The sequence below is a fragment of the Conger conger genome, chromosome 2 (genome assembly GCF_963514075.1).
Source record: "Conger conger chromosome 2, fConCon1.1, whole genome shotgun sequence".
NCBI classification, from domain to species: Eukaryota; Metazoa; Chordata; class Actinopteri; order Anguilliformes; family Congridae; genus Conger; species Conger conger.
Genome location: NC_083761.1, coordinates 31,576,402 through 31,592,268, shown reverse-complemented (window position 1 = coordinate 31,592,268; position 15,867 = coordinate 31,576,402). Strand labels below are relative to the sequence as shown.

General features: G+C 39.5%; 1 protein-coding gene across 2 annotated transcripts in view; it reads right to left on the bottom strand.

The window, feature by feature from the left end:
• Positions 1-14,919, bottom strand: part of npepps (aminopeptidase puromycin sensitive) — a 125,791-nt gene extending 110,872 nt beyond the window's left edge. Inside the window, exon 1 of one of the 2 annotated variants that reach the window (XM_061224874.1) lies at positions 14,443-14,919. In XM_061224874.1, coding sequence (XP_061080858.1) covers positions 14,443-14,565 — 123 coding nt within the window. In that variant the 5' untranslated portion in view covers positions 14,566-14,919. The remainder of the gene's footprint in view (positions 1-14,442) is intronic. The other variant, XM_061224866.1, reaches the window with a different exon arrangement.
• Positions 14,920-15,867: the final 948 nt, after the last annotated feature.

Genomic DNA, 15,867 nt, shown 5'->3' with positions numbered 1-15,867 from the left:
CACAATAAAGTGGCATATCCAGTTATTACTCTACTCAGCTCCTTGTCCAAGCAAGGGTCCTGTCCTGGCACGTCACCCCCCTGCTCAGCAACCTCCACTGGCTGCCTGTTATGGCTCGCATCAAATTTAAAACTTAGGTGCACGCGTACCAGGCAGTTAAGGGATCAGCCCCTGTATATATTCAATCGCTTATCAAGACATACACCAGCAAGACCCCTCCGTTCTGCCACTTCGTGCCGTCTGGTACCTCCCACTCGCCACACCTGCACTTCTCGCTCACAACTGCTGTCTGTCCTGGCCCCACGGTGGTGGAATGACCTCCTTGTGGATGTCAGAACAGCCGAGTCTCTGACCTCTTTCAAACACAGACTGAAGACTCATCTCTTCAGGGTGCACCTTTCCCTCCCTACCTCACCACCATGATTAGCCTTGTATATGCCATAGACTATAATGGCACTTATATAGTTATATATAGATATTGTTGTGTTTTGTATTAGCCATTGTATTGTTGTACTCTGGGTATTCTAGCTGCCAACCGTGGTTGTGTTGATGTATTCTTCAAGGGTTCCGATTATATCTGTATAGTCACGCTAGGACTAGGAACCGTACTGTCCTCTCGGGTGCTCTTCACACTTGTTCCTGTGTTCGATCTGCACTTCATTGTATGTCGCTCTGGATGAGAGCATCTGCCAAATGCCTTGCAATGTAATGTAATGTAATGTTAATAGACAAGAGTTTCATAGTCTGAAGTTGGGTTCAGCATACTTATAGCCTGAAGTAGGCGAATGTGCAAAAGTGAAGAGAATAGCGCTCATCTCATAGCGTAGTTTACCAAGACTTACCGGGCACCATTTGCAACAAAACGTGAATTTCACAATTTCTCACAGAGGCTTACAGTGGACAGCGACTTCCTAAAAAGGAAGGCAGATCCCAGAACCAGACAGCAGACAATAATGATATACATATTCTTTATTTGTCTGGCATAGAAAGGTGAAGTTAGTGAATTGTAAAATGGAGGAGTTAACGTTAATATAAACTTATCTAAAGTTATCACTTTAAGAAATTGAAATTTGGTTCAATTCATTAGCCATCACAAACTGATCAGTTTAAGGAAAGAAAAAGCAAAGGTGATCAAGGTTGTAAAGCCACTTAGCTTTCTAGGCCATAAGTGAACAGGACAAAGCACTGTATCCACCTTTTGTCTTAGCGAACCCATAAGTCATTTGGTGTTGCAGCAGAAAATGCATATTTAGGCAACTTAACAGAAACATTAATGGAGTTAAATTGATTGATCAGTGACTATGAATTGACAAAAATGTTCTAGATTTGATTCATGCTTAACCATTTTACCAATAGCGTATTTTATTATTAAGAAAGATCTCAGTGATTTTCATTATTAATTTATGAAAATTAATTTGAAGGACATGAATGATGAAATATCATATTGGAATGGTTTTTGGTTTTGTAGAGGGGGATCAGTGAGCCTCCACACCAGAACCAGTCAGGCCCAAGTCAGCCTCACAGACAGGCCCACAGAGAGCCCCAATACCAGCTGCACAGAGAGCCTCTATGCAGTGCAGAGATAGAGGAGGAAGAAGCCCATCCCCTACTAAACAAATCAGTTCAAATTGAGATTACATCAGTTCCCAGTCTCCGAGACAAGCTTAGCAGAGCCTTGGTGTCTCTTGACATGGACTGGGAAGAGTCCAAGGGCATAGGTTTGATTTTGACATTGGTAGGGACACAAATGGGGGAGGTCCAGATGGGATGTAACACCCACTGGAAGCGGGGGCATTTTGCATTCATGATGGACTTCTGACCGTCATTTCATGTCATCTAGAGCCTTTATTTATAGATAATTATGGTGGCCAATACACTCATTGAGACATACAGACAACAGGGGTGTAGCACATTAATGAATCCTTTACTCAAATTTGCCAGCTAAATTGGATTTTGAAGAGCACATTTTTGTTTTAAAGCAGGTACTGTTGCCTATTCAAACCAACGATCTGTAAACACGCATTTACATTAAACATAATACAGTGCATCCAGAAAGTATTCACAGCGCTTCACTTTTTCCACATTTTGTTATGTTACAGCCTTATTCCAAAATTGATTAAATTCATTTTTTTCCTCCAAATTCTACACACGATACCCCAGAATGACAATGTGAAAAAGGTTTTCGAGATTTTTGCAAATTTATAAAAAAATAAAAAAACTAAGAAATCACGTACATAAATATTCACAGCCTTTGCCATGAAGCTCAAAATTGAGCTCAGGTGCATCCTGCTTCCACTGATCAACCTTGAGATGTTTCTACAGCTTAATTGTAGTCCACCTGTGGTAAATTCAGTTGATTGGACATTGATTTGGAAAGGCACACACCTGTCTATATAAGGTCCCACAGTTGACAGAGCATGTCGGAGCACAAACCAAGCATGAAGTCAAAGGAATTGTCTGTAGACCTCCGAGAGAGGATTGTCTCTAGGCTCAAATCTGGGGAAGGGTACAGAAAAATGTATGCTGCTTTGAAGGTCCCAATGAGCACAGTGGCCTCCATCATCCGTAAATGGAAGAAGTTCAGAACCATACAAAATTCTCTGGTCTGAGGAGACAAAGATTGAACTCTTTGGCGTGAATGCCAGGCGTCATGTTTGGAGGAAACCAGGCACCGCTCATCACCTGGCCAATACCATCCCTACAGTGAAGCATGGTGGTGGCAGCTTCATGCTGTGGGGATGTTTTTCAGCGGCAGGAACTGGGAGACTAGTCAGGATTGAGGGAAGGATGAATGCAGCAATGTACAGAGACATCCTGGATGAAAACCTGCTCCAGAGCGCTCTTGACCTCAGACTGGGGCGACGGTTCATCTTTCAGCAGGACAACGACCCTAAGCACACAGCCAAGATATCAAAGGAGTGGCTTCAGGACAACTCTGTGAATGTCCTTGAGTGGCCCAGCCAGAGCCCAGACTTGAATCCGATTGAACATCTCTGGAGAGATCTGAAAATGGCTGTGCACCGACGCTCCTCATCCAACCTGATGGAGCTTGAGAGGTGCTGCAAAGAGGAATGGGCGAAACTGGCCAAAGATAGGTGTGCCAAGCTTGTGGCATCATATTCAAAAAGACTTGAGGCTGTAATTGCTGCCAAAGGTGCATCAACAAAGTAGTGAGCAAAGGCTGTGAATACTTATGTACATGTGATTTCTTAGTTTTTTGGACTTAATAAGGCTGTAACATAACAAAATGTGGGAAAAGTGAAGTGCTGTGAATACTTTCCGGATGCACTGTATGATTGTTATTATTGTCAGACTAATAAAATGTTGGAGATTGGTAGGATTAATTATTGATACCAAATTGTATTTTTATTCATAATACAGTGCTGTCATGTTCCAGTTTATTCTCCTTCGCATGTCCCTGGCGTCTGCACACACACCTTTGCCGGACCTCTCAAAGATGCTCCAAATATAACAATTTGCTACTCCTCAATGTACTAAAAATAGTTTAATTCAACAAACATTGGCTAACTGTCATCCATACGATTAACCCAGTTCCCACAATAAACAGTTTGTTGCTGGAGATCAGATAACATTTAAAAAAATTGTGCTGTCCACTCCGTAACTAGTTATGTCGAAGAAAATGTAGTTGTTATCCGGAGTTTTTTTTTTTCCTTCATTAGCCGATTTGTCATTTTTGGGTATGATGTGAAATAGGTTGGATGTCGCCCTGCTAGCGCCAGCACAGGGGACAGGTATAGACCGCAACTGGTGGTCGATACTTCTAAAAGTGGAGCCACTTTAAGCCACAAAAGGTGGCCTGCATGAAAATCCATGATATTTTAGCTCTCAAAAAATAAGTAGGCAGAATGTTAAGATTGCATAGAAATCACTTAACATTACCTGCCAACAGGTTTAGAATTGCAATCAAACAATTCACATGGGGTTAAAGCTTTCTTAACTTTTGAAGGGTATTCTTATACATTTTGGTTTGTACAAATCAGGCTACAACAGGAGAGAATGATCAATCATGCTATGATTCTGAAGCCTATGTAATGAAATTTGGTGACCCTAGTTATAGGCACGGCATGTTGCTTGGTTAGATATAGTGGCAGATATTCCCCATGTGAATCCAATGACAAAATTTTGAACAATAACAAAATTATCATTATTGTGTGTGTGGCTTGAGGTGTGCACAGTGTTGCTGGTTGTTTGCTGTTGTAACGGGTGCATTCATTTCGAGCAATAGGCTAATCAGTGTCTTATCTCCTCGTGGGAGATCTGCATTTGAGGTGCATATCATTTAGGAACAATCGACAACAAAGAGTGCATTGAACACATTACTTACTAGTTACATCTACTCAAATGAGTGGTTAGCTTCAATACCATTGACAGCTTCCGAGCATTTAACACACAAGCCATTCAGGGGCGCTTTTCCTGAAAGCTAGTCTAACTATGGCCGCAAGCCCTTGGAAGAACCGTCCTTAGATGATCTGGTGTGCCTGAAAACAGTAGTTCGTAGACAAACATTTGCAAACACCATCGCAACAATTTCTGTGGTTGGAACTGCAGTTCTTCACCTGCAGTTAGAAGCATAGTTCCCTGATTCCAAAGAGGAAATAGTACATTTTTTACATCGGCAGATTGGTTAGTTACAATAACGCTTTGCTATTGAAGGATATTTGGTTTATAGGTTCGCTCATTTAGCACAGGCAGGCTACTGTATTCTGGCAGCAATAGGCTTTGCAAATTTGTAAGAATTAATATAAATCGGGTCTACAGAGTTCCCAACATTTGCTTTAAGAATTAAAGTAGGCTACCTAATTGAATAGCTTGAACAGTCAAACATTGAATAGGTGAAGGTTATTAGCCTTTCCCTCCCTTTTAAGTCCAATTATAATCCCCCAGAAACAGATTGGAAAAACAAGTTAAGATTTTCTGGACTTAATAGGCCTTTAAGAATTTACAACAGTTACAAATAACTGAACTGCCACCGGATTATCATGCGTTTTGCAGAATTCCAACCCAGACTACTCAATTGTTTTATCCTAAATCAACATACATTTTGGTAAGATATAAAACTTCACATATTCCATTGTCATTTTCCTCTTATTTCATGAATTTAGGAATGCTCCATCTACACAGAAATTGACACTCCACATGCTGCATGCCATCATTAATGACATTGTTCAAGCTATTGTTGTGCAGACTACAGTGGTGCAGATTTGCAGTAGTTCCTCTTATGGTAGTTTGGTTTCTCTAATGATCCATCGTAATAGTTACCAGGGATGTGACTTCAAATAATAACACTATAATTCTTTTTACACTTCGATTAACAACTGTAAGGAATATTTCACAGTTATATAAAGATAGATTTGTTGGCCAGATGAAGATTTTAAAAAGGAGAAATACTTATCAATACTTTGATCATCAAGATCACAATAACAAAATTATTGCCGCTAATGCAGGGCAAATCCATCTACCCCTACTTTACTAGAAGCAGTTGTCTGACATCACAACTATGGCAGCACCCATAGAGGCACACATCTTAAAGAAAACCATCAACTAAAAGACAACGCAAAGTATTCGTTCCTGCATTACATTTTAATTTATTTGAAGTACACTGTCATATTATAAAGCCTGCATGCAAACTGATGTAAAACAATGTTGCTAATGTTATGAGTTAACTTTCAGAGATTTTCCCTAACCAGCTATCACCGCTGCACAAACGTTATTTAGGGAAAAAAAAGTAAATTCTTTTTTTTTTAAAAACAAAAACATGTGAAACCATGGAAATATACCATTCACTGACTTTTTTTTTTTTGTGTTATTTATTTTTTTTTTTACAGATTAGCTACCATGTAGCTAGACTGGAGCACAATTAATGAGTGGTATAATTTCTGCCGTTGGGTCAGTGCAGAATGCAGAGTTTGTGTGGTTATACACTTGCCACATAAAAACCACCAGTTCACGGTAACCCATGTTTTTTGTTAAAGTTTGGCATTGTGCACCTGAACGCTTGAAGTTGGAAATTTAAACTGCGAAATTCCGATCTCCGATGGAAAATGGAACGCAACAAAACTTCTGGAATTGAGTCTGCTTGAATCGTGGGGAAACCATAGGGAGAAATATTACAAGGCTGGAGAAGTCTCAGACAGCCCGCCCACAGCTACACTCGCATTGGCTGTCCACAATGGACGAAAATGTGGACGAAATAGGGGCTTATGCTTTTCAGTCAGTCGGGAAGTTAGCAAACAACTCTGCACACAGCGGGTAAACTCAAAAAGATTTGGGGCTAGTCAAAAAAGGTTGAAGCCTGCATCTGTCTTTCCTGGAGGTACTTCTTGGTTGATTTCAAGGTATGCTTTGGATCATTGTCTTGATTGAACAGCCAACCTCTCTTCAACTTCACTGTCGGGACTGACCTTCAAACATTTTACCCTGTGCAGTAAAACAGTCATGTGCACAGCATGCAAGGTTTTAGTTTCAACACCAACAATCTTATAAAGCATTTGATGGCGCATCACACAAAACAGCACAATCGGTTCATCAAGGCAAAGGGGAATTGAGTTTTAAAGGTTAGGTTCAGAGAGGATCCGTGTTTATTCGTTGACATGTGAATTCAAACTACTGGCAAACTGAAAGTGTATTCAAACTACCGCAAAACTGAACGTAGCTTTCCACTATGCTGTATCTACATAAAAATTTACTTTACATTTCAAAGTATTTTGGACAAATGCTGCACAGAATATTACAATACGCTGTTTCCATTCTAAACTAGCAATCTGCAGCCATCTCAGAGGGAAGAATGCAATCACCACAGGGAATTGAATGCGAAGGTACTATAGTTATCAAATAATTTCTGTGTTTTAAATCTGTTCACTTATGTCTTATTGTATAGCGTTTCTTCATCCATGTTTATTCATTGACACGCAAATTCAAACTACCGGTAAACTGAACATCGCTTTCCACTATGCGATATCTACATAAAAAGAATTAAAGCAATAGACTATTTATGCATCAGATATATATTTTCCCTGCTTTCAGCAAAAAAATGGACCACATTAATCTCACCACCACGATTATCCCGTGCCATATAAATATATCAAATTGTACAGAGACCTGTATTGGCGTAAAAGCAAAATCATTAGACCAGTCACCTATGATAAAATAGATTTAATGCCAATCAAGTCTATCAGGCTGAAGCCACAGGGAAGAGGGACGAAAACATGAAGAATTATCATTTTAACCGATGCATTTAAAAAAATTAAAATGACACACAATCGACCAGCATGCCTGGACGTAAACTACAGGGATTTAACTACAGTCTTCTGCAACTGTGAGGTTACACTGCACAATGTAAATGTAAATCTTTATTAGGCTATTATCTGACTTACAATGCTGACATTTAACTATTAAGATGGCCCAAAATAAACTTTGGAAAAATAAATAACATTTGTCAGTACTAAAACACCATGTGTAACCAATACTATGACCGCTAGGGGTTGTATCTTATTTTATTTTCATTTTTTACATTTTAATTAACGAACAGGTATCGGTTCAGGTATCGAAGGACAAAATGGTATCAGAACATCTCTACCAAAAAGGTCAATTTTGTTTTCGTCAGTCCAAAACACATTGTGACTTCAACTGTTCCATTTATCTAATAATGTTTTTGACAGTGGGAATAGGTAGTTTGAAACATTAAGAGTTTTTGTGGTGTTCTTCTTCTTGGTGGAAATTAAATCTGAAATCCTTGAACGGTTTAGGTGAACCCATGGTTGTTAACCCCAGACAGAACACTGCAGTTGGATACTTTAGAAGGCATGGAGTTAATTCAGAATAAACAATTTAGCCCTGGAATTGAAGCCCTATCAAGAAAATCACCCGAGTCTGGGCCTTTCAACTTTTAAAAAGTAACAAAGAATAATCAAAAAGGGTTCCTAAACTTTTGCACAGGGCCCTTTTCCATCCATCCATCCATCCATTATCTGAACCCGCTTATCCTGATCAGGGTCGCAGGGGGGCTGGAGCCTATCCCAGCATACATTGGGCGAAAGGCAGGAATACACCCTGGACAGGTCGCCAGTCTATCTCAGGGCACACACACCATTCACTCACACACTCATACCTACGGGCAATTTAGACTCTCCAATCAGCCTAACGTGCATGTCTTTGGACTGTGGGAGGAAACCGGAGTACCCGGAGGAAACCCACGCAGACACGGGGAGAACATGCAAACTCCGCACAGAGAGGCCCCGGCCGACGGGGATTCGAACCTAGGACCTCCTTGCTGTGAGGCGGCAGTGCTACCCACTGCACCATCCGTGCCGCCAGGGCCCTTTTCCCTTTTTTACAATTCATACAGTGTTGTAAAATGAAAATAAAAAGCAATCTTGCTTTAAAATATGCAGAAGTGTTTAAGTGTTTACTGTTTAGCTCCATTTAGAGTTCAGGTTTGCTTTCGATCACATAAATCGTAAATTGTTGGCATTTATATAGCGCCTTTATCCAAAGAACTGTACAATTGATACTTCTTATTTAACCGTTTATACACAGACTTGCACACCAACGGCAATTGGCTGGCAGCTCATCAGAACGAATTGGGGGTTAATGTCTTGCTCAGGGACACTTCGACACACCGATTAATTGAAACAGATATTTAAACCAGGGGTGCAAAAATGTGTGCACCCCACTCTACCTTTATGTCAATACAGGCTTCCGTACAATTTGGCTTATACTTTGGCTTATGTAACCATAGACTTTGCCAATGAATGCAATTATCTGGTGCAGGGCAATCGTGCTGGTGAAACGATTAATGTAGTCCATTTAAGGGGAGGGAAGTTTCACATTCAATGTCAGATGGATACCGGTCTCCACAAACAATTCTACTTGATTTTTAAAATAGTAACTATTAGGTCCTGGAAAATGGTTACCAACCATGATATAGATATTCTAGACACAAACCACATTAAAGCTTTTTTATTAATAATGTCATTACAAGAATAATTTACCAGAAAATAGTTATATGCGTAGCAACCACCAGGCACAATCATTGCACTAGCTAGCTAAATAGCCTCAGAGTGATAACTAAAATGGAACTGTAAACAACTGATAGCAGTGGTATATCCATTAATAACACTGCTATTAAGCAATCAGATTGCGAGATTTGTCCAGCCTGTTTTATAAAGGAAAGTTATAAGCAGCCATAATATTTCTTTCAATTGTCCAACCAATTTGTGCATTGTGTCACTGGTGGTGAAAATTGATTTTCAACTGAGCTCAGAAGAGAAGAATTAGTTATTTTTGACAGGTAGCCTATTTAAGCCATAGGACGTGGCATACAGACATTTTATCATAGCTCAGGGGTGTTGTTCGGCCTAACACACAGTGGAGTTTTCTATATACCACATCCGGAGTGAGTTATTGCTTTTATTTCAGATTACCAGTTAATTAACAGTTACCAAACATAATAATATACACTCAGTGATCACTTTATTAGGTAGACCTGTACACCAGCTTGTTAATGCAAATATTTAATCAGTCAAACATGTGGCAGCAACTAAATGCATAAAAGCATGCAGACATGGTGAAGAGGTTCAGCCATTATTCAGACCAAATATGTCAGAATGGGTAAGAAATGTAATCTAAGTGACTTTAACATGAGTGAACTAACGTTGTTCTGGCAAACTCTCCAGCTAGTGAGCTTGCAAGCTAGAGTGAGTGAATAAGAATGTATGCCTTTTTGATGCTTATTTGTGCAAGCACTGAAAAACTGTCCAACATTAGTGAGCTCATGTTGCATATGCCTACTTGTTTTCTTATTCGGAGAAGCACTGCTCTGCTTTTTCCGCTCCACAAGTTTCCACGTGTCAGTCACCCTAAAGCTCTCCCACTTCTGCCTGCTTACTGACACAAATCAAGACCCGCAATGGATAGTTTCTGAATAATGTGGAAGCGGAGGTAGTGTGCAACTCTGTGTCCCTGCATGCTTGCAAATTCAGGGCAACATTGCTGCAAGGTGATGTGCATCGTCTTGCATCTAACGGTTTTTCATTTTGACTCGAATAGCTGCTTCGCCGTGGAGTGATATTTGAAAAAAGTGGTAGGCATAGACAAAATACACACCATTTCTACAGGACAATTATCAGATGAAAAATTTAAAAAGTAAGTAAATGTAGATTCAACAACCTTTGACTCGTTTAAAAACAAAGCTTTTCCAGTACGTATTCAGAGATTTGATAAGCAGTTTCAACAGTTTCACTCCCGGTACTTTCGAATGAACTGTAAGGACTGCCATGAATGCCCTAGAACTGTATCGATCGTCATTGCAAAGACATGCACCTTTTTCGGGATGGAACATATTTACTCCAATGCGTAATTTTTTTTCTTAATTCAGGAAAACCTGTGTGGTTCCCCGGTCTCCCTTATGTGTATTAGGGGAGAAATGGCATCACACAATCACTTTATGGGATGAATAGCCTACAGTATGAAATAGCACCACACTCTTACTCAGACTAAGGAACGTAGACAATATGTGATAACATATAACACAGTTACCATTCCCTAACGAAATTATCTTTTCAGTGGAAGTAAACAAGCAAAACAAAAGCACTAAACTTAAAAGAAAAATGAGGAAATGGGGGGGGGGGGGGGGGGGTCCATTGAATCAGAAATCACAGGGTTTTACTGTAGCCCATTTAAGGAAGGAAGTGTCTGTATTGTTCCAAGTGACATCAAGGGACTACAGTAATAACGTGTGTCAAAATGAATATGTCCGTTTGGTGGAGATTGTGAGTGCGTTTTTGTTTGTAAAAACAAAAAATATATATATTATTTGTTAATAAATTATTTTGTAAGAAAAACATTGGGAAAATATAAATGTATTTGTGTACAGTTTATATTTATTTAATGATTTATGAGACAATAATAATAATCCCATAATGTAGCCTACTTCTTGTTTGTAGCTCTGTGAAGTCATGAAATGATTTGCTAAAGATTACCACAAGCCTATCAAACAGCCATTTTGAAAGTTCAGTCTGACAAGGACGAATGCACTTCCTGGTCATTGCAGGAATTCATTTATTTTCAACAACCTGAGTTAACAGTAATGCCTTGGGAAAAACACAGGATTTACCTCTGGAATTCCACAAGACCGGCAGAAACCGAAGCTGGTTTTAACTGACTGCATCTGTAAGAACAGCAGAGTTTTTGAAAGATACGGGCCCCATTATGTCTGAGCTGAAGCTGAATTGTAATTATGGAGCACAAACAAACTCAAAAGCAAGTTCACCTCTAATTGATTGAAAATAATCAAAATGAAAGTATTCTGGTAGTCTAGCCAAAGTCCTGACTTTTATCCAATAGAGGTGCTGTGGCAGGCCTGAAAAGTTAATGCTCAAAAACCTACCTATTTGTCTTTATTAGGAAGTGGCTGCAATTATTGCTGCTAAAGGAGGTGAAACCATTTAAGATTAGGAGGGCAATTACTTTCTCACAGGGGCAACTTCGGTCAATAAATTCATTTAATAAATCCAAATGGAACTGCGCAAGAACCAATGCAGGTTCTTTGCAAAACCAGTTCTGCAGACTTCTGGAAAAAACGCCTCGGACAGGTGAGACCAGGATCAACTTCTATCAGGGTGATGGCAAGAGCAAAGTGTGGAGGCTAAAAGGTACGTACCAAGAATCAAAGCACCTCCCCTCATTTGTGGAACATGGTGTTGCGGCATGTATGGCCACCACAGGTGGTAACTGCTACATTATCAATGAATGACAGCAGCAACAGGATGATTTCTGAAATGTTCAGAAGCATCTAATCTGTTCAAGTTCAATGAAATGCCTTCAAACTCATCGGATGGTGCTTAATTGTGCAGTAAGGTTTTATAAATTGCAAATAGTTTTAACAAGACAATGACCGGAAACATACTGCTAGAGCAACAAAGGCCAAAAAGTTAAAATCCTTGACTAGCCAAGTCAATCACCGGATCTGAATCCAATTGAACATGCATTTTACATGCTGACTGAAGGCAAAAGTCACCGAGACAAGCAGGAACTGAAAATGGCTGCAGTACAAGAGCATCACTAGGGAAGATATTGAACACCTGGTGATGGCTATTTGTCACAGACTTCAAGCAGTCATTGCATGCAAAGTATGTGCAACCAAATATTGAAAATTATTACTTTGTTCCACATTGTTAAACTGTCCGATACATTTTGATGCCCAAAAATGGGGGGCATCAAAAAAAATGTATGTTCGAAAGGTTCTCCAATTCCTAAAAGGTTCTCTGACATGGATGAATATACATTATATACAATAAATTATGGTGCTCACTGTACATAGCCAAAACGAGTGCTCACATAGCCCATTAAATTTGCACACTGCAGGGCCGTGGTGGCGCAACAGGCTAAGATGCAGCGGACTAGTGGTTGCAGTTGCACACCGAGGACTATCGAAGGCTATCAAAACTCAACAGGTAATAAATCCACTTCAACAAGCTAGCCTAATGCTTTGTCTGGTTAGCCAAAAGTAGCACTCTGATAAGTGCTACAAAAAAAGAATGCCCTAATGTTTCCTTAGGCGTGCATCAGTCTGTAGCTCTTCTTTAAAACTCCCCAAATCTAACAAATAAAAAGTATCCTAGTTAAATTCTCAATCTGTTCTGCCAAAGATTGCTTTCTGTTTTGACAGGCTTACATTCAGACTGATGCTTCAGTTTACTTGAAGTGGCCTGAGCCAAGGTTGAAGAACCCAGGGAATATACCATTTCACAAAGATGGATTACAGAGTTAGCCACCTGGACCCCATAGACTTTAGAGTTTGCACTTTAATAATATTTCACATACCCCGTCTTAGTATCATCTTGTATTGTAATATTTTTATTTATTTTTTTATATTTACATTCTACTTTATTTTATATCTATGTTTCAATTTCAGTATTATTCTTTATGTTGTCTGCATGCACCCACAAACCACAGCAAAATCCTTGTATGTGAAAACTACTTGACAAAAAAAGTGATTCTGATTTTGGACAACTGTGCTGAGTAGAACTGGTTCAGCTCTTTGTACTTCAGGCCATGATCCAGATTTGAGAGGGTCCCAGGTTGCAGTTATCCACCTATCTCCGTAATCCTGCTTCTTGAAACAGGGCACCAGTCTTTCCTGTGGAAGCTCAGACATATGTCATCAAACTTCTTCTTCACCAAGCAATTCTACGAATTCTTTTAAGAGTCTGCAATCCACTGCCTTCTTCAATATTAGTGCAGTACACAATACACAAACCGTATGACTTCCTGTGCACAACTTCAATTTCGGCAGGAGGGTGGGTGCCCTACACCAGCCTAGTCCAGAGGCTGGAAAATACCTAATGCAGAGATATTTCTGAAGGTAATTATACCTTTATTTGCTACTGCCTAAACAGTGCCAATTAAAAAAATATATAAAAATTACACAAGTGCAGCTGATCACACGCCAACAGTGCAAGAGATGGAAATGAAAGACAGGTCATTTCATTCAACAATATTGAATGACTAGATTTTCTTTAATTGGTACACAAAGCCTACAATATTGGCCCCATTAAAAAAATAGGATTTGCACATTTAGAAGGTTGAGAAAGACAAAAATGCAGAAATTGGACCTAGCTACGTCTTGATGTGCGCAAAGCATATTCTCTAGATTTCACGCCTTGAGAACGGCAAGAACAATGTGAAAAATGCGGACTTAAATGTTAGCTAACGTCAACGCTAACTGGCCTTCGCTTACCTCGCTAGGTCCCCAGTGATTAATGACATGTTTGAGATTAGACCGAATTTGATTACGTTGATAAACATGAATAGTTTTCTTCAAAGTTGGAATCGGTTAGCAGCTTTATTTGCAGCTCATTTAACTTATAGCTGGCTAGCGTTTGCTCACCTTTCTTGTCTAGGTAGCTAGCTAGCAAACATAGCTAATGACAGCAAGCTAGTAAGTTATTGTTGTTGGCTTGTCTCTTGAGCGCGTGCAAATGAGCTAGCTAGCTAATATCATATTGGCGAGGTAACGTGAGTCGAGCTTCCGAATATTTTAGAATTTTCAACACTATACCTAGCTAGCTAGCTAGCTAGTGCAACTAACTTTAGCTGTCTATGATTTCATTACTATTAGCTAGAGCTGTATGCTAACGCGAACTGCAATGTTACGGCTTAGTCATAGCTTGTTAGAATGTTAAATGAGAATGAACACTCAACAGCAAATATTAGTTAGCTAGCAAGCATGTTAGTCTAGCCAAATAAAGAAATCGTGGTTTTTCGCTCCCTTAGCTCTAGCTAACGTTTGGCTATGGCTTACCTTCTCACATAAATTACCTAGCCAGCTACCTAACACTATATTACGTAACAAAATCAACGCCATGGAAGCTGTTACTCAGGCTCCTCGGTGTCGTATTATCGCACGCATGAACCACGTACCTCCACAGCGGCCTCCAGCTTGCCCTCAAATGTGAAGTCGATGAGGTCCGGCTTCAAACACAACCCGTAGTTAACGGGGTAGACGTCCGTGGGCAGCCGGAAAAAGGGCCTTCTCTCAGGCATGGTCTCTGAATGTTGACTGGCAGCGCTTACGAATACGGTGCTATGTGGCTAAATATGGACGGTAGCTATACTAGCTAGCTAGCTAGCTATTTCAGTTAGCTGTTCTCAAAAGTTAATCAAATGAAGCTTCGAGAGCAAAACTTCACGGGATTAAATCTAGAATGTTAGACGAAATCTACGACCAAAGTCATGCAACATAAAATCCAAAGAACTACAGCTAGCTAGCCTAGCTACCTCTCCTCCTTCCGTAGACATGCATATTTAACTCGACAGGAAAGCACGCCTTCGTTAGCCCACAGTGAGCTAGCCAGAGAATTCTCAGTTCATAGGAGCTAACCAGGGCCAAGTAAGCTCTATGAAGCTAGTAATTGTTGCTGGCAACAATTAGACTTCCGGTTAACATTTATCAAAATAAAAGTTCGGTATATAAAATTGTTCCTGAACTGTAGTTTTGTTGGTTTCTTCGATTAATTTATACAGTTTGATATAATTGTAATGTAATTACAGAGAATATGAGATTCTACACTCATTTCTATAAAACCTCTTTGACAGTATTTGTTGCTGCATTTCACATGTGGCCCAAGCATGCATTGTTATACACTGTTAGTTCACTTGTGGCTCATTTGCATAGCTGACAACTCCAGAACTATAAATTGTTCCCAAATGAAAGGTGATATAAATGAAATCTATAGACCCAAAGCTTTAAAATTGTACAGTGCTTCCTGTGAAATCATGTTCCCAGCAATTGTATATAATTGTTTATAATTTTTGTAACAAACTATAATTTGTTACAAAAAGAAATGGGGTAAAGATTAAATCTATAAACCCATATCTGTTTTCTGTGAAATCATGTTCCCAACAATTGTTGCTGTATTTTCAGTGTAGGGTGGCCATACTTTGCTATTGACTGTCAGTTGCCGACCAGTTCATTTGCATAGCTGATAACTCCAAAACTATAAATTGTTACCAAATTAAATGGCATATTTAATCTAAAGATGCATAGCTTTAAAATTATCGACTCATTTCTGTGAAATCATGTTCCCAGCAATCATTTCTGTATTTCCAGTGTGGCCCAGGCATGCATTGCTCTAGACTATCAGTTGCCAAACCAGCTCATTTGCATTGCTGATTACTCAAAAACTATGTTTTACAGACCCCAAATCTTTAACAAAGAAAAGTACCTTCTGTGAAATCATTTTCCCAGCAATTGTTGCTATATTTCAAGTGTGGGGCGCAAATGCTTTGCTATAGACTGTCAGTTTAGTTGTTACCAAATGAAAGGTAACAATGTTAAAGACTCAT